The sequence below is a fragment of the Erythrolamprus reginae genome, chromosome 8, assembly GCF_031021105.1.
Source record: "Erythrolamprus reginae isolate rEryReg1 chromosome 8, rEryReg1.hap1, whole genome shotgun sequence".
NCBI classification, from domain to species: domain Eukaryota; kingdom Metazoa; phylum Chordata; class Lepidosauria; order Squamata; family Dipsadidae; genus Erythrolamprus; species Erythrolamprus reginae.
The window spans coordinates 12,522,758-12,549,247 of NC_091957.1; the positions used below are offsets into that span (position 1 = coordinate 12,522,758).

Sequence of the window (26,490 nt, forward strand, 5' to 3'; positions counted from 1 at the left end):
TTTGTTCTACACCTGCCCGGAAGTTGATGGAAGTAAGAGACACATTGGCATGAAGGAGACTGGTCTACGTGATGGACTTGTGGGCGGGGAACAAGGGAGTGAACTTTAAACTGGGTGGAGAAACCCACGGGACTTCAGATTCGGGTTTCTCACAGATATGCCAACATGGCTCTGTTAATAAATTGGAACTTTGAGGAAGTCTATGTCTCTCTAAGCCCACCCATTCAGCCAGCCATTCCTTACTTCCACTTGACTCCCTTCCAAGAGAAACTCAAACTTGGAATCTTTTCCCAATGCCCGCAGAACCATCGGCGATCGGATCGGAGAGGGCAAAGCCAGCGGCAATCTTGGCAACACGCTGAAAATCCTGGGTCAGTTTGACGAAGCCTTGGTTTGTTGCCAGAGGCATCTGGACATCTCACAGGAGCAAGGAGACAAGGTAGGAAGGGGACCACTCAGCGACCATCCAGCCTCTCAGAGCAGGGAAACAGCAGGATTAGGTGGGGAAGAGCGGAGAGGAAACCCCCTCAGCCTCACACAGTTGCGAGGTACAGTGATACCTTGTCTTACAAACTTAATTGGTTTCAGGATGAGGTTCTTAAGGTGAAAAGTTTGTAAGACGAAACAATGTTTCCCATAGGAATCAATGGAAAAGCGATTAATGTGTGCAAGCCCAAAATTCACCCCTTTTGCCAGCCTAAGCGCCTGTTTTGTGCTGCTGGGATTCCCCTGAGGCTCCCCTCCATGGGAAACCCCACCTCTGGATTTCTGTGTTTTTGCGATGCTGCGATTTCATTGAGGCTCCCCTCGCTGGGAAACCCCACCTCTGGACTTCCATTCTCAGCAAAGCGCCCATTTTTGTGCTGCTGTGATTTCCCTGCAGCATCACAAAAACACGGAAGCCCGGAGGTGGGGTTTCCCATGGAGGGGAGTCTCAGGGGAATCCCAGCAGCACAAAAACGGGTGCTTCGCTGGCAACGGATGTCCAGAGGCGGGGCATCCCAGCTGCCGTGGTGGGTTTGTAAGGTGAGAATAGTTTGTAAGAAGAGGCAAAAAAATCTTAAACCCCGGGTTTGTATCTCGAAAAGTTTGTATGACGAGGCGTTTGTAAGACGAGGTATCACTGTAGTAGCTTTTAGCCCTCTTGAACATTGGCACGTTTTGCAGAGTGAGGGTGGGGGCTTGAGCAATTGCACACTCGATTGGCTGCAAAGAAGCTGTTTTCACATTGCTTCAGTTAAGCCCAGGGGTGGGATTCTACCAGTTTGGACCAATTCAGGCGAACCAGTTGCTCCAATGATCAGCTGGGAGCGAACCGGTTTGCTCTGACAATCAGGTGGGCTCACCCACCTGGCCCTGCGTTTCACTGACCTATAGTATATCAGTAAATTTCTGAATGCCGTTTTGGATGGGGGAGGAGAGTTTTCCCCATCCCGACACTACAGCAGTTGTCAGGTCTGCCCTGCATCCTGCTGTCAAAGGCTAAAAGTGAGGAGGGGGACATGGGGTGGAACAAAACGAGCAATCAAACTGCATGTCTCCGAGTCTTCGGAGAGGGGCGGCATACAAATGTAATAAACTATAAACTACTATAAACATAGAAACATAGAAACATAGAAGTCTGACGGCAGAAAAAGACCTCATGGTCCATCTAGTCTGCCCTTATACTATTTTCTGTATTTTATCTTAGGATGGATATATGTTTATCCCAGGCATGTTTAAATTCAGTTACTGTGGATTTATCTACCACATCTGCTGGAAGTTTGTTCCAAGGATCTACTACTCTTTCAGTAAAATAATATTTTCTCATGTTGCTTTTGATCTTTCCCCCAACTAACTTCAGATTGTGTCCCCTTGTTCTTGTGTTCACTTTCCTATTAAAAACACTTCCCTCCTGGACCTTATTTAACCCTTTAATATATTTAAATGTTTCGATCATGTCCCCCCTTTTCCTTCTGTCCTCCAGACTATACAGATTGAGTTCATTAAGTCTTTCCTGATACGTTTTATGCTTAAGACCTTCCACCATTCTTGTAGCCCGTCTTTGGACCCGTTCAATTTTGTCAATATCTTTTTGTAGGTGAGGTCTCCAGAACTGAACACAGTATTCCAAATGTGGTCTCACCAGCATTCTATATAGTGGGATCATAATCTCCCTCTTCCTGCTTGTTATACCTCTAGCTATGCAGCCAAGCATCCTACTTGCTTTCCCTACCGCCTGACTGCACTGTTCACCCATTTTAAACTATGTGTATGTGAGGGGAAAGGGGGAAAGATAGCTTGAACTGCCCCCCCTCCTCATCTTTCGTAAACTACTCAAGACCCATCTATACCGCCAGGCATGGGGGAGTTGAGACACCTTTCCCCCAGGCTCTTTATATTTTATGTTTGGTATGTATGTGTTGTTTGGAAGATGATTGAAATGTGTGTGGGGGGGGGACTTTCTGTATTGTTTTGAGCATGGGAAATTCAGTTCCAGCCTGACTTAACCACAGTTAGGATCTATCACAGCGACGGCAAACTAGGTGGCATGCGGAGCCATATCTCCGGGACCGTCTTCTGCCGCAATCAATCATACAACCAAGCATACCATGTATAAATTCCATAAGCCTAGGGGGAAGGGAAATATTTCAATTCCTCCATGCCTGACGACAGAGGTGGGTTTTAAGGAGCTTGCGAAAGGCAAGGAGGGTGGGGGCAACTCTGATATCTGGGGGTAGCTGGTTCCAGAGGGTCGGGGCCGCCACAGAGAAGGCTCTTCTCCTGGGTCCCGCCAAATGACATTGTTTAGTCGACGGGACCCAGAGAAGGCCAACACTGTGGGACCTAACCAGTCACTGGGATTCGTGCGGCAGAAGGCGGTCCCGGAGATATTCTGGTCCGATGCCATGAAGGGCTTTATAACCAACACTTTGAATTGTGACCGGAAACTGATCGGCAACCAATGCAGACAGCGGAGTGTTGGTGTAACATGGGCATGCCTTGGGAAGCCCATGATTTCTCTCGCAGCTGCATTCTGCACGATCTGAAGTTTCCGAACATTTTTCAAAGGTAGCCCCATGTAGAGAGCATTACAGTAGTCGAACCTCGAGGTGATGAGGGCATGAGTGACTGTGAGCAGTGATAGGTCTATGAATGTGGCAATCATTTGAGGGATCCCACCCCATGAGCTCTTTCCTTTTTTTTTTTGATAGGTGGGGGAGGCTCGAGCACTGTATAACATCGGCAATGTCTACCATGCCAAAGGCAAGGAGGCTTTGTGGACCCTGCCCCAGGAGGAACCAGGCCAGCTGCCCCAGGAGATTCAAGAGGCTCTGCAAAATGCATCTGAATTTTACGAGTGAGTGAGGGGTCTTCTCCAGCTGGAGAGGAATGGGGGTCTCCTCGAGGCCCCACAATATTCTGGGTGGTCCTTGTGCACTCACAATCTTCCCAGGAGCTCTCCTGGGTTGCAACCAAGAGAACCAAGCAAAGCTTATGATGGGGGCTTCTCAAACTTTTCCTTTTGTTTCCCCAAATTGGGAAGTCTTATCGCACTTTGTCGTAAGTCTTTTTCCTTCAGCCCAGTCGTAACTTTGAGTGGTTGCTGAAAGAATGGTCATAACTTGAGGACTACCTGTGTTACAAAAAGAATATCACTGAGTGGAGGGTTTTTTTTATGTCACTTAACACTACCGTCGGAGTACTTTGGGAGAATTTTGAACATATCTATGCCAACTTTTAAGTTAATTTACCCAACCTGGTTTGTGTTCTGCCGGGCTCTCTGATAGAAGCCTCCCGAAAATTCAAGGATACAAATTTCAGACACACACACGTTTGAAAATTCAAAACAATGTTCTTTATCACAAAAGTCAAAATAAACTAAGCACTCTTTTTGTATTGCAAAGAGCACTCTTCCCAAAACTCTTTCCCTTAAGCAGCCATTAAGTACTTAGCCAGCAGCTGTGGAGAAACTTCACACCCCTTCTTCTTCCAACGAAGGGAGACACACACACTGCTTTGGTTTCAAAGGCGTGAAAAAGCAACAATGTCCAGTACACAAGATTCCTGATGAAACTGCAACAGATATTCTTCCACAATGGCCAAACCCGGCTGCTGCTATTTATAGCAGCAGCCCTAATTACTGGAGCCCCACCCAAACACAGGTGGCCTCCCTTATTTCCTGTAATATGTTCTTACTTGGTCTCTTCTACGCATAATCCTGTGCTTGCGTGGGTCCAACATGTCATCATCTGAAGCTATAGAAGATAAGGGAGATTGACTGCCTGGGCTGTGTGCCAAGCCCTCCTCTACCGAGTCACTCCCACCTTCTTCTTCGTCCGAGGAAACTAAACTCTGAACTGATTCCGTCAGCAGTAACACAGACCTGTGACATGTTGAATTTTCCCCTGCATCCACCTCCCCATTCCCTGGGGCAGGAACTGGGCCAGAGCCAACCACAACAGTTTGTGTGTTTGTTACCCAAGGGGGGGGGAAATCATTTTTACCCAATTTTGGCGTAAAATTGTTTTGGGAAGTACTGCCTCATGGTAAAGTTGCAACTGCTGATCTCCAGAAATATTGTGAGTGGAAAGTCTTACACTCCTCCCCCCCTTTTTTTCCTGGCTTATATGTAGGAAGAACCTTTCCCTCGTGAAGGAGTTGGCTGACAGAGCTGCGCAGGGCCGGGCTTACGGGAACCTTGGCAATGCCCACTACCTGTTGGGCAACTTCAGCAAAGCGATCGTCTTCCATAAGCAGGTAAAATAGAAAACAATGTAGTGCCACCAGAAAACATAGTCGTAGATAAAATATATGGATGAACAGAAATGGATAGGCTGACGATGGGACTAAACAGCACAGAATATTATGAACCTTGGAATAAATGTTATAATTGAATGGAAAACAAATTAAAAACTATGTGATGTGAAAGAACATACGAAAATTGGAACCGTGTAAATATGAATAATGTATGTAAATATACTGTATATATAAATAACAATAATAGATTATAGAATGGATATTATTAATTAATTAATTAATTAATTAATTCATTTATTCATTTATTTATTGGATTTGTATGCCGCCCCTCTCCGTGGACTCGGGCCGGCTAACAACAGTGATAAAAACAGCATGTAACAATCCAATACTAAAACAACTAAAAAACCCTTATTATAAAACCAGACATACATACAAACATACCATGCATAAATTGTAGAGGCCTAGCGGGAAAGTATATCTCAGTTCCCCCATGCCTGACGGCAGCGGTGGGTTTTAAGATGCATATAAAACCCTATCATTATTTAAAAAACCAAACAGCACATTCATACCAAACATAAAACAAAGTATTAAAAAAGCCTGAGGGAAAGGTGTCTCAACTCCCCCATGCCTGGCGGTATAAGTGAGTCTTGAGTAGTTTACGAAAGACAGGAAGGGTGGGGGCAGTTCTAATCTCCGGGGGGAGTTGGTTCCAGAGGACCGGGGCCACCACAGAGAAGGCTCTTTCCCTGGGTCCCGCCAAACGACATTGTTTAGTTGACGGGACACGGAGAAGGCCCACTCTGTGGGACCTTATCAGTCGCTGGGATTCGTGCGGCAGTAGGCGGTCCCGGAGATATTGTGGTCCAATGCCATGCAGGGCTTTAAAGGTCATAGCCAACACTTTGAATTGTGACCGGAAATAATATAAGAGATCGTGATGTTTTTAAAATGAAAAATTGAATAAATAAAGCATTAAAAAATAGAAATAGGCTGGAGGTCGAGTGGCTCCTTTTTGACCCATTGTAGAGATCCTACAGCATATGTGAGGAGGGAGATGGGAATGAGGGCCATGCGGACCCTTACAAAGATCTGTTGGGAGCCACACTTAAAAGATTTATTACAACAGTCTTGCCACATTTGAAGCGTGCTTGCCTATGAACCAGACGGGAGGGGAGAGGAATTGGAATGCAGGCTCCACACATTGCCCAAGGCAACCCATGGGAACCAAGAATGTCTCTGCAAGTTTTTGCCAAAGCTTAAAGACATTTTCTTATAACAATATACAGTGATACCTTGTCTTACAAACTTAATTGGTTCTGGAACGAGGTTCTTAAGGTGAAAAGTTTGTAAGATGAAACAATGTTTCCCATAGGAATCAACGGAAAAGCAATTAATGCGTGCAAGCCCAAAATTCACCCCTTTTGCCAGCTGAAGCACCCGTTTTTACACTGCTGGGATTCCCCCGAGGCTCCCCTCCATGGGAAACCCCATCTCCGGACTTCTGTGTTTTTGCAATGCTGCAATTTCACTGAGGCTCCCCTCGCTGGGAAACCCCACCTCCGGACTTCCGTTGCCAGCGAAGCGCCTGTTTTTGCGCTGCTGGGATTCCCGTGCTGGTATTCCCCTGCAACATCGCAAAAACACAGAAGTCCAGAGGTGGGGGTTCCCATGGAGGGGAGCCTCAGGGGAATCCCAGCAGCGCAGAAATGGGTGCTTTGCTGGCAATGGAAGTCCGGAGGCGGTGCATCACAGTGGTGGCAGTGGGTTTGTAAGGTAAAAATAGTTTGTAAGAAGAGGCAAAAAAATCTTAAACCCCGGGTTTGTATCTCGAAAAGTTTGTATGACGAGGCGTTTGTAAGACGAGGTATCACTGTACCAACACACAATTGGACAATGTTACCTGCACTAATCAAGGGAGGGGGAAGTATTCTTTAACTATGTGGGTTTGCATGGGACGTACCGTAGGGGGTTGGACTAGAATCAGGGGTCCCCAACCACCGGGCCGCGGACCAGTACCGGGCCGCGGGGCATGTTGCACCGGTCCGTGGAGTCAGCAGCTGCCGGCCCTCATTCCGCCACCCCCTCCCTCCAGCGCTTCACCTCCCGCCGGGCAAGAGGCCTCGGGAGGCAGGTTCTGCCGGCCACAGGACGATGGATGGGACAGAGGGGCAGGAAGGACTGAGAGGCTCAAGCCTCTTTTGGCTTCTGCCGTGGGGCGCTTTTGCGTTTTTGGCTGGGGGGAGGCAGGAGGGCCAGCTTGACCCCCTCTCTCCAGCGCTTAGCTCCCGCTGGGCAAGAGGGCTTGGGAGGCAGGTTCTGCCGGCCACAGGACGATGGAGGGAAAGAGGGGCGGGGAGGACCAGCACCCCCATGCTTAATCCCGCCCCCAACCACGCCCCTTTCTGCCCCCACTGGGCCGTAGAAAAATTGTCTTGCTGAAACTGGTCCCTGGTGGAAAAAACATTGGGGACCACTGGACTAGATGACTTATAAGGATCCTTCCAGCTCTGTTAATTTGTTAAACCTGATATATCCCTGCAGTGATACCAATGACTTTATCCATTTCAGCGACTGAACATTGCTAAGGAATTTGGAGACCGAGCCGCGGAGAGGAGAGCGTACAGCAATTTGGCCAATGCTCACATCTTCCTGGGAAGCTTCGATATTGCCGCGGAGTATTACAAGTAAGCGGTGGGTCTCTCAAGAGAAGACAAGGACCCTTCTGATCCGACCTGTTTGGATTCGTGGCAGTAGATCAGCGGAGGGGTCATGTGTCTTCTCAATTATTTAGCTACTGTCCTGAACAGTGTTCCCTCTATTTTTTTTTTGGGGTGGGCAGAAAAGTATAGTGTCTGAGCGGCAGTCCGTTCGGGACTGGGCGGCACAGAAATAAATAATAAATAATAAATAATAAATAATAAATAATAAATAATAAATAATAAATAATAAATAATAAATAATAAATAATAAATAATAAATAATAAATAAATAAATAATAAATAATAAATAATAAATAATAAATAATAAATAATAAATAATAAATAATAAATAATAAATAATAAATAATAAATAATAAATAATAAATAATAAATAATAAATAATAAATAATAAATAATAAATAATAAATAATAAATAATAAATAATAAATAATAAATAATAAATAATAAATAATAAATAATAAAAAATAAAAAATAAATAAATAAATAAACAAACAAACAAACAAACAAACAAACAAACAAACAAACAAATAAAAAACCCACCCTGTTTTGCCTCAGAGAATTTCAAAATAAAATACTGCACTGTGTGTCTATAACAGTGAGCTCATAATAGGGCAACTCTATCAATATCAAAATGCCACTTAAATAGTTGAGCTAGTTTCAAACTAGATTTTGATTTTCTTTCTCTCTTCCTTACTCCCATTCTTTTTCTTTCTCTTTTCCTTCCTCTCTTTTTTCTATCTGTTTCTCTCTCTTCCTCTCTCTCTCCTTCCCTCTCACTCTTTCCCTCTCGGCTTCTGGGCAGGTTTGGAAAACTCTGAGTTGATGATGATTTTTAAGTGAGCGATTGCTCACTGCTCAGCTTAGAGGGAACTATGGTCCTGAATGTAGAAAAAAAAAAACCCCGCACAGGATCCTCCAATAAAAAAAGAATATTTGTAGCTCTAGGTTGAACTGCGAAGTTCTCAGTTGCTCTGTGAACTTGGTAACTCTGTTGAAAGCTTTCTAAAAATTGGCGGACAGAGCTGATTGCAGGACTTAGGGGAAAAGAGTCTAACCAATGCAGAACAGAGTGGTAGCTGCCTCTGTATTTTTTTTTATTGTTTAATGACCCCATAATCAGTATCAATAAAATTAAATTTTTTTTAAAAAAAGGTGGTTTCACCGGGATTCGAACCCCGATCAGCAGATTCAAAATCAAGAGAGCTAACAATTGCGCTATAGAATTAGATCTGTTTCTGGGCTCTCTTTTAAGCTAGTAAAGGGAGGTCAGGAAGAAGTATACGTGACATCAAAACTCCGCCCCCGGAATTCCATTGTGGGGTTTCCCAGTTCCTTTTGCTTGCAGCACGGCAAGTAAAAGGAGGTGGGGATTGTCACGATGGGATTCCCCACTCTCCTCCCGGGTGGTGGCGTTTCGCATTGTTTAAGGGAACCTCAAACCTGAACCTTGGCCCAGATTTTAAAAAAATTCGGGGTCAGGTCCGGCATACCGAACATCGCAAAATTCGGTACGGATCTGAATTGTGCGAGTTCAGTTCGCCCAACACTAGTCATAAGTGTGAAAAACAAACCTAAATCACCCTTTTTTAATGCTGTTGTAACTCTGAATGATCACTGAGTGAACTACAGTAGTACCTCTAGATACGAGCTGCTCTACACGCGAGTATTTCCAGATACGAGCTAGGAGGGGAGAGACATTTCTGTTCTACTCCCGAGCTGAAATTCGGGATACGAGCCGAGCGTCCACTAGGTGGCGCAAGAATCCTTGCTTTTGGTTAGAATCCTTGCTTTTAGTTATCTCGGACGGGAAAAAAGTTATTTGTTCCAGAATACGAGTTGCCTTGAGATACAAGCTCCCTTATGGAACAAATTATGCTCGTATCTAGGGGTACTACTGTATTGTAAATCTGTTTTAAACTTTCTTTAATTCCTCAGTTATTCTTTAATCCAGCTCTTTTCCTACCACTTTTGATCCATTGGCTGTTGGTATCATATTTTTTAATTTATTTATGAGTTGGCGTTCAGTGTTTAGTTGAAGAAGAGTTCCATCTCCCCCCACCTCTTTCTCTTCATTTAGGAAAACCCTCCATCTCTCCAGACAGCTGAAGGACCAAACAGTGGAAGCCCAGACGTGCTACAGTCTTGGAAACACATACACCCTTCTTGAAGACTACGAGAAGGCTGTGGAGTACCACCTGAAGCACCTGGCCATTGCCCAGGAACTTGGAGACAGGTAAGAAATGTCTTTTTTTGTTCTTTTTTGGAGGTGGTGTTGATCTTGAGGTCACTTTCGCTAGAATGACAAACAGGCAGTTCAAGAAGTTAGGTCACTTTATGGTGAACTGGGAGGAACCGTCCAGCTTATGCTGATAAGAAATTAATGGAATGGAAAGATGATTTGGTAAAAGATGGTGACTCCCAAGGATAGTGGCTATGTTGAGCTTGGCTCGTCTTAAGTTAGCTTGCCTTGAATTATTGTATTTTTCAGACTATAAGAAACACCTGTGTATAAGACGTACCAAGATTTTAAAGAGGTAAATAAGAAAAAACAGTTTTTGTCCTCCCTGGCCCCCAGGATCACTCTGAAAGCCTCCCAAACTCTCTGTGCACACCGTTTTTTGCAAAAATGGGCCGGTTTTTCACCCATTTTTGTGACAAATGGGGCACGCAGAGGGTTTGGGAAGCCTGCAGAGTGCTCTTGGGGCTGGGGGGAAGGCAAAAAAGCACAATTTCTTTTGCCAAAAATGGCCCATAATTTATTAGATTTGTATGCCATCCTTCTCCGAGGACTTGGAGCGGCACACAACAGGACAATACACAATATACAAATCCAATTGTTAAAAAACAGTTTTAAAACCCTTATAAAACCCTTATAAGAATAATCATACAACTCAAACAAACCATACATAAATTATAATAGCTAAGGGGCATATTAATTTCCCGATGCCTGGCGACATAGGTGAGTTTTCAAGAGTTTACTAAAGACAAGGAGGGTGGGGGGCAGTCCTGATCTCCAGGCGGGGGAGGTTGGTTCCAGAGGGCTGGGGCCACCACAGAAAAGGCTCTTCCTCTGGGTCTCGCCAGACGGCATTGTTTAGTTGATGGGACCCAGAGAAGGCCAACTCTGCGGGACCTAATCGGTCGCTGGGATTCGTGCGGCAGAAGGTGGTCCCGGAGGTATTATGGTCTGATGCCATGTAGGGCTTTATAGGTCATAATCAACACTTTGAATTGTGACCAGAAACTGATTGGCAACCAGTGCAAGCCGCGGAGTGTTGAGGTGACATGGGCATATCTGGGAAAGCCCATGATTGCTCTCGCGGCCGCATTCTGCACGATCTGAAGTTTCCGAACACTTTTCAAAGGTAGCCCCATGTAGAAACTGGGTGCTGCAAATCAAGATGAAAACCTGAACCTCTCCCCAAACCTATCCCTGAAATCAAGCAGATTATACAGACATAATCATCCCAGTTCTTTATTTTCCTATTTTACCACAAGATGGCGGTGTCATCTTATCTTACCTTTTCCCTGGTAAATTTCCTCCACTAGTGAGGGGGAATCATTTTTTGGTTTGCCTGTCAAAAGGGGTGTGTGGGGATGTGCTAGCATGTGCCCACGTGCCCACACTCCTTCCCTCCCACCCGCATGCGCAACACCCTCCCCGTGCTGCCCCCGCGCATGCGCACAAAGCCTTTCTGAAGCCTTCTGCAGGTGAAAAAAAATGCCCAAATGGGCAAACCGGAAGTTTGGGGAAACGCACTTCCGGTTTGCCGTTGTACTGTTTTTTTGCACTCTGGAGGGTTCAGAAAGCTTCCCGGAATCTTTTGGAGTGCAAAAGACAGCACAATGGCAAACCGGAAGTGTGTTTTCCATGAACTTCCGGTTTGTCCGGCATTGGACCAGATTACCTCCGGAACCGCCTGCTACTGCACGAATCCCAGTGACCGATAAGGTCCCACAGAGTTGGCCTTCTCCGGGTCCCGTTGACTAAATAATGTCGTTTGGTGGGCCCCAGGGGAAGAGCCTTCTCTGTGGCGGCCCCAGCCCTCTGGAACCAACTCCCCTCCGAGATTAGAAGTGCCCCCACCCTCCCTGTCTTTCGTAAACTACTCAAGACTCATTTATACCGCCAGGCATGGGGGAGTTGAGATATCCCTTCCCCTTAGGCCATTACAAGTTATGCATGGTATGTTTATGTGTATGTTTTATAATAGGGGTTTTAGTTGTTTTTTATTATTGGATTGTACATGTTGTTTCTATTATTGTTGTTAGCCGCCCGAGTCTATGGAGAGGGGCGGCATACAAATCCAATAAATTATTATTATTATTATTGTTGTTGTTGTTGTTGTTGTTGTTGTTGTCTGTTGGGCAATTTTTTTGCCTCCAGGGCTTCTGGGAACTTTCCCTGAAGTATCCAAAGGGCAAAATGGCCATTCCCAAGGCTGAAAATCAGCTAAAACGTGGCAAAGTCTTGTGTGCCCTCCAATATAATAATAATAATAATAATAATAATAATAATAATAATAATAATAATAATAATAATAATTTATTAGATTTGTATGCCACCCCTCTCTGAAGACTCGGGGCGGTTCACAACAATAATAAAACAGTGTGACAATGTAAACAAATCAAATATTAAAAAACCTCTCATTTAAAAACCACGCGACACACGCATTCCATACATAAAACTATAAAAAGCCTGGTGGAGATGTCTCAATTTCCCCATGCCTGTCAATATAGGTGGGTCTTAAGTAGTTTGCGAAAGACAAGGAGGGCGGGGGCAGTTCTGATCTCTGGGGGGAGTTGATTCCAGAGGGCCGGGGCCGCCACAGAGAAGGCTCTTCCCCTGGGGCCCGCCAGACGACATTGTTTAGTTGATGGGACCCGGAGAAGGCCAACTCTGTGGGACCTAATCGGCTGCTGGGATTCGTGCGGCAGAAGATGGTCCCAGAGGTATTCTGGTCTAATCACAGTCCTAGACTTAAATTCAAAGGCCATGCTACCCTGGCTGTGTGTCTGTCTATTTGCTGTATTTATTATCCACTGGCTTCCCTCCAAACCAGAGGGAAGTTCCCTCCAACTAACTTCCTGGGGGTTTCCCCCAAACACCATCACTCTACTAAACAAGCAACCTGGAATTAAGGAGAAAGTTCCTAACAGTGAAGACAATTAACCAATGGAACAGCTTGCCACCAGAAGTTGTGGGTTGCTTCATAACTGGAGGTTTTTAAGAAAAGATTGGAATAATTTAGGTCAGTGATGGCAAACCTATGGCACACATGCCACAAGTGACACTCAGAGCCATATTGGAGGGCACGCAAGGTGTTGCTCTATGTCAACTCCAGCATGCCTGCACGTGATAGCCAACTGATTTTCAGCCTTGGGGAAGGCCGTTTCGCCCTCCGGAGGCTTCAGGGAAGCTTCCTGAAGCCTCGGAGGGTGAAAAACAGCCCAGTGGACAAACCGGAAGTCTGTTTTTTCCAAACTTCCGGCTTGCCTGTTTGGCCATTCTTTTCACTATCCCAGGCTTCAATGAGGCCTGTTTACATGCGCAGGGATGGGGGTGGGTGGGATTGTGCGTATGGTCAGAGACAGCATAAAGAAGTGTGTGCATATGTGGGGGGAGGAATTGAGTGTGGGCACATGTACATGTGCTATCGCACACACACACACATTTCGCATGCAAACCAAAAAAAGGTTCTCCATCACTAATCTAGGGTCTCCTGCCTAAGCAGAGGGCTGGACTAAAAAACCTCCTAGCTACCTTCTGTTCTGTCGGGCTCTCTGGTAGACTCCTCCCAAAAATTCACAGGTACAAATTTCAGACACACACACGTTTGAAAATTCAAAACAATGTTCTTTATAATGAAAATTCACTTAAACTAAGCCCTCTTTTGTTATAGCAAAGAGCACTCGTCTCCAAACAAACTGGTAATTTGTACAAGTCCCTTATCAGTTCTGTGATACTTAGCTTGCAGCTGTGAGGCAATTCACAGTCCTTCTTCTTTCACAAAGTGAAACACACTTTGCTCTGGTTTAGTTTCAAAGCGGGGAAAAATCAGCACACAAAAAGGCAAAGTCAGTAAAGTAGTCACGAAACACAAGGATCAGATAATCCTCCACAATGGCCAAACCCACAGGCTGCTCTTTATAGCAGCCTCACTAATTACCACAGCCCCACCCAACCACAGGTGGCCTCATTTTCTTTGATAATAATCTCTCAGTTGTTTCTGCCTCTGCATCGCTCTCCGCATGCGTGGCTGTATCATTAACTCTTGTTCTGAATCCAAGGAGGAGCTAGATAATTGATCCCCTTCTGAGCTGTCTGCCCCACTCTCCTCCTCCCTGTCACTCATGTCTTCTTGGTCAGAGGAGCCTTCATCATCAGATTCCACAGGGCGCAAAACAGGCCTGCAGCATGTGGATGTCTCCCCCACATCCACAGTCCTTGGGGCAGGAGCTGGGCCAGAGCTAACCACAACACCTTCCAGCTCTCTTCTGATTGATTGAAGCTGAGCAGGAGACTTCACGCTCACCAGTTTGTCTGGCCATTATTTTTCTCTCCCCTTTTGGGTTTAAAAGGAAGCCCAAAATGCATCAGCCGAATATGGTATTGTTTTAGGATAGCATTTCTCTAATTTAACAACCTTCAACTGTATGGACTAACTTCCAAAAATTCCCCAGCCAGCATGCTGCTTGTCCCCCATCAGGTAAACATCTCAAAGTCCTTTGTTAATTGCTTTTATTGGCAATTAAGTCTCTCTGTTGACATTTTGGGCCGTCTTCAAGGTTTCTTGATGGGCTCGAAAGCACATAAAAAAACAAGTGGCTCTCCAAGGTCGGAACTATTTGCAGTATTATCGTTCTGTCTGGAAATCGGCTTGTAGAACAATGCCCTTGGACGCCCCCCCCCCCCAAGTGAAATAAGAAAAAATAGGGAATAAGGCAGGGGTGGGCTTCAACATTTTTTAGTCGACGGGGTCCGGAGAAGGCCAACTCTGTGGGACCTTATCGGCCGCTGGGATTCGTACGGCAGAAGACGGTCCTGGAGATATTCTGGTCCGATGCCATGTAGGGCTTTATAGGTCATTACCAACACTTTGAATTGTGACCGGAAACTGATCGGCAGCCAGTGCAGGCCACGGAGTGTTGGAGAAACATGGGCGAACCTAGGTAAGCCCCCAATAGCTCTGGCGGCCGCATTCTGCATGATCTGAAGTTTCCGAACACTTTCCAGAGGTAGCCCCATGTAGAGAGCGTTGCAGTAGTCGAACCTCGAGGTGATGAGAGCAGGAGCGACTGTGAGCAATGACTCCCTGTCCAAATAGGGCTGCAACTGGTGCACCAGGCGAACCTGTGCAAACGCCCTCCTTGCCACAGCCGAAAGATGATGTTCCAATGTCAGCTATAATAATAATTAGATTTGTATGCCGCTCCTTTCTGAGGACTCGGGGCAGTTCACAACAACAATAACAACATAGTACAAATCTAATAGTTAAAACTACAAGTAAAAACCCACTATCATTAAAAAAAAACAATTGATACTACACAATCATACCATACTCAAGTCTTACTAGTCTCGCTATGCCTGGTGACATAAATGGGTCTTCAGAGTCTTGTGGAAGTTGTGCAGGTTGTGAAACACTGCTTGTAACCTGATATATGTTCATAGGTAGATCTCTATCCTGCAAAGAGTGAATTGGATCCTCTTAGCTGTCCATGCCAATATTGACTTGAGCTTCTGTGATCAAGATCGAACGCTAGAAAACTGGCTTTTGAACGCACTTTGTGGTTTTCCTAACGTTCATTCCTGAATCTTGCAGAGTGGGAGAAGGAAGAGCCTGCTGGAGTTTGGCAAACGCTTATGTTTCACTTGAGAAGTATGAACAAGCCTTACACTTTGCAGAAAAACACCTCGAAATCTCCCAAGAGGTAATCAATCTCAAAATCTCCCTCTCTCTTTCAAACTTTCTCTCCCCCTTCCGCTCTCTTCATCTCTCCCTCAATCTCTCTACCTCCCCCCTCCCTTTCCCTCCCTTCCTATCTCTTCCTCCCTCCTTCCTTCTCTCTCAATAACTTTCACCCCCTGCTTTCTCTCCCTCTCATCCTCTCTCTCCCCTCCCTCCTTCTCCCTCCCCCCTCCTTCTCTCCCTCCCTCTCTCCCTCCCTCCCTCTCTCCCTCCCTCCCTCTCTCTCTCTCTCTGTAAATGCTACAAAATCTCCCAATGTTACGTTGGAGTATTCTTGTTGCATGTCAAAAAGACATTTTTGCAGATTGAAAAAAGTATTTATCAAATCCTGGCACCCTATTTTGCACAGTGTTGCTTGGTGACCAAAACAGGAAACTTGTTTCTAAAGGGGACTTGGATTGATTGATTGAAAGAAGGAAGTCAGATGTCATAACTAGAGACCTCATAACTAGAGAAAGGGAATTGGAGACTACTAGGAAGTGCAAAAATGGGGCTGAGGGCTGTTTTCAAAGAGGGACAGTATAGTAAGTACTAAATGACAGCCCTTCATGGCATCGGACCAGAATATCTCCGGGACCGCCTTCTGCCGCACGAATCCCAGCGACCGGTTAGCTCCCACAGAGTTGGCCTTCTCCGGGTCCCGTCGACTAAACAATGTCATTTGGCGGGACCCAGGAGAAGAGCCTTCTCTGTGGCGGCCCTGACCCTCTGGAACCAGCTCCCCCCAGATATCAGAGTTGCCCCCACCCTCCTTGCCTTTTGCAAGCTCCTTAAAACCCACCTCTGTCGTCAGGCATGGGGGAATTGAAATTTTTTCCCTTCCCCCTAGGCTTATAGAATTTATACATGGTATGCTTGTTTGTATGATTGGTCTCTTAAATTGGGGTTTTTTAGATAATTTTTTAATATTAGATTTGTTACATTGTTTTCTTTATTGTTATTAACCACCCCGAGTCTTCGGAGAGGGGCGGCATACAAAGAAATAAATAAACAAACAAACAAACAAACAAACAAACAAATAAATAAAATGAATATTGAGTAGTGTTTATCCCAATACCAAAGAAAGTTGATAATAAAGGCTGTTCCAACCACTGAATCATGGCCTTGATACCATCGGTGAGAAAAATTCTTTGGATGATCATCCAGTGACGTATGAATCCCATTGCCAATGAGAAACTGCTTGATGTACAAGCAAGATTTTGGAAAGGAAGAGGAGTACCAATCTACGTTGCATGATGGAAAAAGCCAAAAAGACGTGTGCTTTATTGACTTGAAAAAAAGCCTTTGAGTGTGTAGACCAGGGTTTCTCAACCTTGCTTGTTTTAAGTCGGGTGGACTTCAACTCCCAGAATTGCCCAGTTAGCCATGAACTGGAGTGGGACTCACCAGGTTCAGGCCAGTAGGGGTGAACCAGATGTTAATTTTCATCTGGTTCACCAAACCGTTTGTTGCAAAGAGTGGCTGACCCTGCCCACCCCACCCCTCCCCTCCCAGGAGTTTTTGCATGGCTCGTTTTGGATTCCAGGTGTTGTGGTTAGCTATGGCCGTGCTCCTGCCCCAAGGACTGTGGATGTGGGGGAGACATCCACATGCTGCAGGCCTGTTTTGCCCCCCGGTGGAATCTGCTGATGAAGGCTCCTCTGACCAAGAAGACATGAGTGACAGGGAGGAGGAGAGTGGGGCAGACAGCTCAGAAGGAGATCAATTATCTAGCTCCTCCTTGGATTCAGAACAAGAGTTAATGATACAGCCACGCATGCAGAGAGCGATGCATAGTCAACAACAACTGAGAGGTTATTATAAAAGAAAATGAGGCCCCCTGTGGTTGGGTGAGGCTGTGGTGATTAGTGAGGCTGCTATAAAGAGCAGCCTGTGGGTTTGGCCATTGTGGAGGATTATCTGATCCTTGTGTTTTGTGACTGCTTTACTGACTTTGACCTTTTGTGTGCTGATTTTCCCCCGCTTTGAAACTAAACCAGAGCAAAGTGTGTTTCACTTTGTGAAAAAAGAAGAACTGTGAATTGCCTCACAGCTGCAAGCTAAGTATCACAGAACTGATAAGGGACTTGTACAAATTACCAGTTTGTTTGGAGACGAGTGCTCTTTGCTATACCAAAAGAGGGCTTGGTTTAAGTGAATTTTCATTAGAAAGAACATTGTTTTGAATTTTCAAATGTGTGCGTGTCTGAAATTTGTACCTGTGAATTTTTGGGAGGAGTCTACCAGAGAGCCCGACAGAACACCAGGTAAATGCAGGGCGCATGCTCTGGGAGGGTGAAAAGCGGACCTACTTGAAGTATCAGAAGTCTGGAAACGGGCCTGTTTTCAGCCTCTGAAGGGCATCCGGAATCCAGGGGAAACCAAAGAAACCCCCTGGAGCCTGCGGAGAGCAGAAATGCCCCTCCCATGATGTAGGAGGCTGGGTAGACCACACCCTCATGGGCATGCCCATCCAGCAACCAGGCAGCGAACCAATTGCTAAAAGTTTTCAGTCCCACCCCTGGCCCTGATTGACTGAATGGCTGACAACGATGACAATTTAGCATGGTTCTAAAGTTGCTTTGATGCCCGTAGGAAATGGGTTTATGGCAGCGGTCCCCAAACTACGGCCCGTGGGCCGGATGCGGCCCACTGAGGTCTTTTAACCGGCCCGTGGCAGCACACGAGATTTTACCGATCGATATAATAAGAGGGAGAAATAGAGAGGGAGAGAGAAATGAAGAGGAGAGATAGAAAGGGAGAGAGAGAATGGGAGAAATAGAGAGGGGGGGGAAGGAGAGAAAGTGTGAGAGATACAAAGAGGGAGAATTAGAAAGAGAGTGAGTGAGAGAAAGAGAGAAGAGAGAGAGAAAGTAAGAGAAAGAGGGTGAGATAGAGAGGGAGAGAGAAAGGAAGAGGGAGAGATGGAAAGAGAGAGAGAGAGAAAGAGAAAAATGAGAAAATGATGGAGGGAAAGAACGAGGGAGAGGAAAATGAAACAAATGAGAAAAGGAAGAGGGAAGAGAGAAGTGGAGAGGAAGGAGGGAGGGAAGGAAGGAAGGAGAAATGGAGTTTGTTGATTTAAGTTCAAATTTACTTGTTAATAAAAAAGTATAAATTACTTTATTACTTAATTATTAATTACTTAATTACTTAATTACCTATTACTTCTTTATTTTAAATATTGTATTTGTTCCCATTTTGTTTTTTACTTTAAATAAGGTATGTGCAGTGTGCATAGGGATTTGTTCATAGGTTTCTTTTATAGTCCGGCCCTCCAACAGTCTGAGGGACAGTGAACTGGGCCCCTGTGTAAAAAGTTTGGGGACCCCTGGTTTACGGTCTAGTTGCAAAGTTTTAAATTTCTGGATAGAGTCAGTAGATCCACGAGAAGAGCCAGTCAGAAACGTTATAAATAAATCCTTAAAGGGAGCTAAATCAAGTCTAGCAAAGACAGGGAAGTCAGCCTTGAAGGGCCAGAATCTTAGGCTAAGGCGCCTGCTTCTCTCGCCCTGGAATTAAACTGTCAGCTACTCCAGATAAACATTATTTTGCCGGGTGCAATTTGGTCTTTGCACTTTTGTGGCAGGCTGATTACTCAACTCCAGATGGGAAGGGAACAATGGACGTATCTGGGCAAGGGGGTGGCTGGCATTGTGGATAGAGGATCCCCCTAATTACTGACTCAGAAGAGAGGGAACCGACAGATTGTCTCCCGTTTGGGGGAAGTAGGGAGGCAGAAAATTGTCTCCCATTTGGCGGGAAGTAGGGAGGCGGAAAATTCCCTAGACGAGGGAATAGAGGGGGAATTAATTAAATTCGCAGATGACACAAAGCTGGCGGGAGTGGCCAATACCCCAGAGGATAGGCTCAGGATACAGAAAGATCTAGACAGACCTGTACAGTGGGACAAAACAAACAAAATTGAAGTTCAATGTAGAGAACAGTAAAATTCTGCACCTAGGTAAAAAAAACCCAAAACATACATACAAACTGGGCGAAACCACACTCACCATAAATGACTGTGAAAGGTGTTGTGGTTAGCTCTGGCCCTGCTCCTGCCCCAAGGAATGTGTAGGTGGATGTGGGGGAAACATCCACATGCCGCAGGCCTGTTTTGCTCCCGTTGGAATCTGTCGTCGAAGCCTCCTCTGACCAAGGAAGCGTGAGTGACAGGGAAGAGGGGAGTTTGGCAGACAGCCCAGGAGGAGATCAATCATCTGTATCATCCCTGGATTCTGAACAAGAATTAATGACACATCCATGCATGTGTAGAGTGATGCATAGGAGACAACAACTGAAGGATTATTACAAGAGAAAATGAGGCCACCTGTGGTTGGGTGGGGCTGCTGTAATTAGTGCTACAGATAAAAGTGCAGCCTGGTGTTTTAGCCTCATGGCAGTTTATCTGATTCATTGTTTCGTCAAGATTGTGGTTTTTGTGCTGTTCAAGATTGTGTGTGGACTCTCTGGACTTTAGAATTGGACTCAATTTCCCAGTTATTGGGTGAGCAATTGGATTGCATTTAACCTGTGCCTAGTGTGTACCAGAAAATCCCTTTGACATTTAAAAAGGGAGTTTTTTCTGCTTTTCTGTTTATAAAAACTTTTGGGTTTTCCTTTTATCGTGTGGTGTATGTCTTCCTGGACTAATTACCCTGTAATTACGGGCGGTTGGAACACACCTGAAGAACAGAAAGGGATCTTGGAGTCTTGGTGGATAACCAGCTAAACATGAGCCAGCAATGTGCAGCAGCAGCTAAAAAAGCCAACACAGTCCTAAGCTGCATGAACAGAGGGATACACTCCAAGACTAGAGAGGTAATAATACTACTCTATAATGCCCTAGTCAGACCGCACCTGGAATATTGCATCCAGTTCTGGTCACCACACTTCAAAAGAGATATAGAGTCTCTGGAAAGTCTCTTGAACTGATTTAACTGTTGTTCATAATATCATACATTATAATGTACTCCCTATCAGTGACTACTTCACCATTAATAAAAACAACACAGGAGCACACAGTAGATACAAATTAAATGTCAATCACTCCAAACTAGACTGTAGAAAATACGATTTCAGCAATAGAGTGGTCACCGCCTGGAACTCATTACCTGACTCTGTTGTTGCTTCCTCCAACCCCAAAATCTTCAACCTTATATTATCTACAATCGACTTCTCCCCTTTTCTAAGAAGTCTGTAAGGGTCGTGCATAAGTGCACTTTTGTGCCTACTGTCCCTGTCCTACTTTCTGATTACTACCTAATCAGTCACTGGGATTCGTGCGGCAGAAGGCGGTTCTGAAGGTATTCTGCTCCGATGCCATGTAGGGCTTTATAGGTCATTACCAACACTTTAAATTGTGACCGAAAACTAATCAACAACCAATGCAAAAATCAAATAATCATGGTAGTTGCTTCTTTGCAGATTGGGGACCCCGCTGGCGAGGGGACAGCGTGCATGAGCATTGAACAGCTGCGATCCGCGTTGGGCTTGGAGCTTAGCGGTGAAGGGACTGATGCTTCGGTTTCTGCTGGATATGAAATCCAAGGTAAGTCGTGTTCTTCCAGGATCTTTTCCTTTTGTCTTTCCAATTTGTTCTCTGCCTTCAACTGGCGAACACTGGGCAAGGAAACCAGTCGGAGAAACCTGTCCATTATTCCTTGTCTGCAATAGCGGGCCGCTCCCAGAACGGTCAGGATCGCCGTTCCGGTAGCAGAAATGCCAATATGCACACATCTGCACGCCTGTGTGTGAAATTTTGCTTCTGCGCATGTGCAAGCAAGTGAAATCCCATGCAAGGATGCTCACATGCACAACACTCTGGGTTTTGGGGGGCTTTTTTTTTTGCTTCTGCACATGCGCAGAAACAAATAATTATTTATTTATTCATTCATTCATTCATTCATTCATTCATTCATTCATTCATTCATTCATTCATTCATTCGATTTTTATGCCGGTGGGAGAATTTCTATATCCAGTGGAGAATTTGGGGAATTCACAGCCGCGAGGGTCCTGTGTACCCAGAGAGGGAAGGACTCACAGTGGAAGGATGGAGGGTGAAGCTAGTGGAACTGCCAGAGACAACGAGTACTTTGATTAAAGAAAAAAATTATTTATTTATTAATTTAATTTATTTATTTATTGGATTTGTATGCCGCCCCCCCTCCGTAGACTCGGGGCGGCTAACAACAGTGATAAAAACAGCATGTGACAATCCAATATTAAAACAGTTAAAAACCCTTGTAATAAAACCAACCGTACATGCAGACATACCATGCATAAATTGTAGAAGCCTAGGGGGAAAGAATATCTCAGTTCCCCCATGCCTGACGGCAGAGGTGGGTTTTAAGGAGCTTACGAAAGGCAAGGAGGGTGGGGGCTATTCTAATCTCTGGGGGGAGTTGGTTCCAGAGGGCTGGGGCCGCCACAGAGAAGGCTTTTCCCCTGGGTCCCGCCAAACGGTATTGTTTAGTTGACGGGACCCGGAGAAGCCGACTCTGTGGGACCTTATCGGTCGCTGGGATTTGTGCGGCAGAAGACGGTTCCGGAGGTATTCTGGTCCGATGCCATGTATAATGTGTTAATACCAATTATTATCTGCATATGGATGTAAAGAACAACCAAATCATTTTTCTTTCTAAAAAAGTTGAAAAGTGGGGAGGGGAGGGGGAGGTCACTCAAGTCCTGGACCATTTGCCCCTCCCCTGATAGGACTCTGAAATGGAGCTGCTTTATCGATGTTGCCCATGAAGGCCCCAGTCTCCAAAAGGGGTTCAGCTGTCTGCAAAGGGCTGTGTAATAACTCTCAGATCAGGCTAAAACAGTTTATCAGTGTTTATTTTCTGACACGAGCAATATACAGTGACACCTCATCTTACAAACGCCTCGTCATACAAACTTTTCGAGATACAAACCCGGGGTTTAAGGGTTTTTTGCCTCTTCTTACAAACTATTTTCACCTTACAAACCCACCGCTGCTGCTGGGATGCTCTGCCTCCGGACTTCCGTTGCCAGCGAAGCACCCGTTTTTGCACTGCTGGGATTCCCCTGAGGCTCCCCTCCATGGGAAACCCCACCTCTGGACTTCCATGTTTTTGTGATGCTGCAGGGGAATCCCAGTAGGGGAGTCCCAGTAGCGCAAAAACGGGCACTTTGCTGGCAATGGAAGTCCAGAGGTGGGGTTTCCCAGCGAGGGGAGCCTCAGTGAAATCGCAGCATTGCAAAAACACAGAGGTCCGGAGGTGGGGTTTCCCATGGACAGGAGCCTCAGGGCAATCCCAGCAGCGCAAAAATGGGCGCTTCAGCTGGCAAAAGGGGTGAATTTTGGGCTTGCACGAATTAATCGCTTTTCCATTGATTTCTATGGGAAACATTGTTTCGTCTTACAAACTTTTCACCTTAAGAACCTCGTCCCGGAACCAATTAAGTTTATAAGACAAGGTATCACTGTACTTAAATGGATTCTATATAACAAGTGGAGCGCAAGCGACCGTATGCGGCGTCTTCTCAGTATTTATACAAAGCAGCCCGAGCAACAGGCAACTTTTGACATCGATACAATTTTAGCGCCAAAGCGGCCAACCAATCAGCATAGAATATGCAAAACCTAAACTTCTGACTTCTCCCTAGTAACTTAAACGGCATACTTAACAGGCTGGTCCCGAACGGACTCTAAGTAAGCCTTTATCTGGCTTGTTTGCACACTCCAAGGTTACCGAAGCCAGCAAACTGTGTGTCATGGAGAGCATCGGACCGTGAATATCCTTTCCTTCTCTAGCTTTTTTATCTTTTTGCTTTCGATTAAAACCATATCAACCGTCACCATTTCTCTCGCTGCCCAGCTCTCGATGGGGGAGGAAACTGACCGTAAGTATCCTTTGGCCCTTTCCCTTTCTCTTGACAATTTGAAGTTTGATATAAAAAAAAATGGATGCATCCTGCAGCTTTGTTTAACATAGAAACATAGAAGACTGACGGCAGAAAAAGACCTCATGGTCCATCTAGTCTGCCCTTATACCACTTCCTGTATTTTATCTTACAATGGATATATGTTTATCCCAGGCATGTTTAAATTCAGTTACTGTGCATTTACCAACCAATTTCTTCCAAGGATCTAGTCCTCTTTCAGTAAAATAATATTTTCTCATGTTGCCTTTGATCTTTCCCCCAACTAACTTCAGATTGTGTCCCCTTGTTCTTGTGTTCACTTTCCTATTAAAAACACTTCCCTCCTGAACCTTATTTAACCCTTTAACATATTTAAATGTTTCGATCATGTCCCCCCTTTTCCTTCTGTCCTCCAGACTATACAGATTGAGTTCATGAAGTCTTTCCTGATACGTTTTATGCTTAAGACTTTCCACCACTCTTGTTAGCCCGTATTTGGACCCGTTCAATTTTGTCAATATCTTTTTGTAGGTGAGGTCTCCAGAACTGAACACAGTATTCCAAATGTGGTCTCACCAGCGCTCTATATAAGGGGATCACAATCTCCCTCTTCCTGCTTGTTATACCTCTAGCTATGCAGCCAAGCATGCTACTTGCTTTTCCTACTGCCCGACCACACTGCTCACCCATTTTAAGACTGTCAGAAATCACTACCCCTAAATCCTTCTCTTCTGAAGTTTTTGCTAACAAAGAACTGCCAATGCAATACTTAGATTGAGGATTCCTTTTCCCCAAGTGCATTATTTTACATTTGGAAACATTAAACTGCAGTTTCCATTGCTTTGACCATTTATCTAGTAAAGCTAAATCATTTACCATATTACAGACCCCTCCAGGAATATCAACCCTATTGCACACTTTAGAGTCATCGGCAAATTGGCAAACCTTCCCTACCAAACCTTCCCCATGTCACTCACAAACATATTAAAAAGAATAGGACCCAGAACAGACCCTTGTGACACAAACTTAACAACCGTACTTATTTATTTCGTAACTGTAGCAAGGGATAGCAAACTCATTTAACAACTGTCTCGCTTAACAAAAGAAATTTTGGGGCTCAGCTGTGGCTGTAAGTCGAGGACTTCCTATACAACAGAATAAAAGCAGATTATTAATTGATACTGGGTTCTGAACCTCCATGATCAAACATGATCCTTTGGTTCCCCCTTGCAACTCTATCAGTTTGTGATTCTTTCCAAGTGCCGTGACTGTACCTAGCGATCTAAAATGCATCCTCTATAAGATTTTCCAGCTTTAAAAAATGGCTGATTTTTAATGCTGCCTTGGACATTTGAACTTTAATTGCCCTCTACACACACCCTTGTGGCACACCGCTTGTAACCTGTCTCTTAAGTTCAAAGCTGGCAAAATTTTGCAGCACCCCAAATAAGAGGGTGAGGGAGTGGGTGAGGGGACCCTTTTCTCCTGCCTAGACACCTTTTGATTCAACCCACAAGGGTGTTTCGTTCCTCCTGCACACCATTGTAATTCAGCACCCAGGAGGTTTGCAACAGCAAATCCTAGGCTGGTTGAAAGGTGATCTGGAGGCCATTCAGTACACACAAACACACACACACACACACAGTTTGGGGAGCCAGTTTAGTCTAGTGCAGTTGTTCTCAACCTGGGGGTCAGGACTCCTTTGGGGGTCGAAAGAAAAAATTCCCATGATGTTAAGAACTAAAGCTTCTATTCGGGCGGCCTTGGAACATATTTTTACAATCCAACCAATCAGACAATTACAGTGGGCATGTCCCTCTGACCTTCCTGTCAATCAGCTTAAAGCTCCATTGGGAGAACTGGTGCTGGACTTGTGGTTGGGGGTCACCACAACACGAGGAACTGTATTAAGGGGTCGCGGCATTAGAAAGGTTGAGAACCACTGTCCTAGTGGTTAAGACACCAGGCTAGAAAGCAGGAGATCGTGTGTGCTCATGCACTTTCAATACCCGAGCCAAAAAATGTTCGCCACTACTGCCCTACACCCAGGGATGGGCTGTTGCCCCGACGGGGGGACGGGTCGCAGTGGGGCAGCAAAAATGGAGTTCCACCCCAGAGCACCCAATTTGCACTGAAAGTTGAAAGAAAATGCAGGGCATCCTGCAGAAGCCACGCCCACAGTGTGGTAGTAAAAAGTTTGGTAGCCCTTCACTGCCTAAACCATTTCTGACAGGTGGCCGTCCAGTCTCTTCTTGAAAGCTCCCACAACTTCCAAAGGGAACTTCATTTTTTTTTTCATTTTTAGAACATCACAATATTTTAACAGAGATCTGCACCTGTTTTCTTACATTCTATCTGTTGTGGTTAGCTCTGGCCCAGCTCCTGCCCCAAGGACTGTGGATGTGGAGGAGACATCCACATGCTGCAGGCCTGTTTTGCCCCCAGTTGAATCTGTGATGAAGGCTCCTCTAACCAAGAAGACATGAGTGACAGGGAGGAGGAGAGTGGGGCAGACAGCTCAGAAGGAGATCAATTATCTAGCTCCTCCTTGGATTCGGAACAAGAGTTAATGATACAGCCACGCATGCGGAGAGCGATGCATAGGCAACAACAACTGAGAGATTATTATCAAAGAATATGAGGCCACCTGTGGTTGGGTGGGGCTGTAGTAATTAGTGAGGCTGCTATAAATAGCAGCCTGTGGGTTTGGCCATTGTGGAGGATTATCTGATCGTTGTGTTTCGTGCCTGCTTTGCTGACTTTGACATTTGTGTACTGATTTTCCCCCGCTTTGAAACTAAACCAGAGCAAAGTGTGTTTCACTTTGTGAAAGAAGAAGGACTGTGAATTGCCTCCCAGCTGCAAGCTAAGTATCACAGAACTGATAAGGGACTTGTACAAATTACTAGTTTGTTTGGAGACGAGTGCTCTTTGCTATACCAAAAGAGGGCTTGGTTTAAGTGAATTTTCATTATAAAGAACATTGTTTGTATTTTCAAACGTGTGTGTGTCTGAAATTTGTACCTGTGAATTTTTGGGAGGATTCTACCAAAGAGGCCGACAGAACACTATCCACTTAATAATATACATTACATCTTATATTTTCAAAATTCCATATTTTTGTCCTTCATTTCACATTGTTTTACAGTCCTTTCCTTTTTGGGCTTTTTTTGAGTCCAGTTGTACCATC

General features: G+C 45.1%; 1 protein-coding gene across 1 annotated transcript in view; it reads left to right on the forward strand.

The window, feature by feature from the left end:
• GPSM1 (G protein signaling modulator 1) overlaps positions 1 to 26,490 on the forward strand; it is an 82,781-nt gene that overhangs the window by 11,987 nt on the left and 44,304 nt on the right. The window contains exons 3-9 of the mRNA XM_070758881.1: positions 304 to 439; positions 3,195 to 3,340; positions 4,617 to 4,740; positions 7,309 to 7,424; positions 9,538 to 9,693; positions 15,284 to 15,392; positions 20,837 to 20,960. Of these exons, the coding sequence (XP_070614982.1) occupies positions 304 to 439; positions 3,195 to 3,340; positions 4,617 to 4,740; positions 7,309 to 7,424; positions 9,538 to 9,693; positions 15,284 to 15,392; positions 20,837 to 20,960 (911 nt within the window). The remainder of the gene's footprint in view (positions 1 to 303; positions 440 to 3,194; positions 3,341 to 4,616; positions 4,741 to 7,308; positions 7,425 to 9,537; positions 9,694 to 15,283; positions 15,393 to 20,836; positions 20,961 to 26,490) is intronic.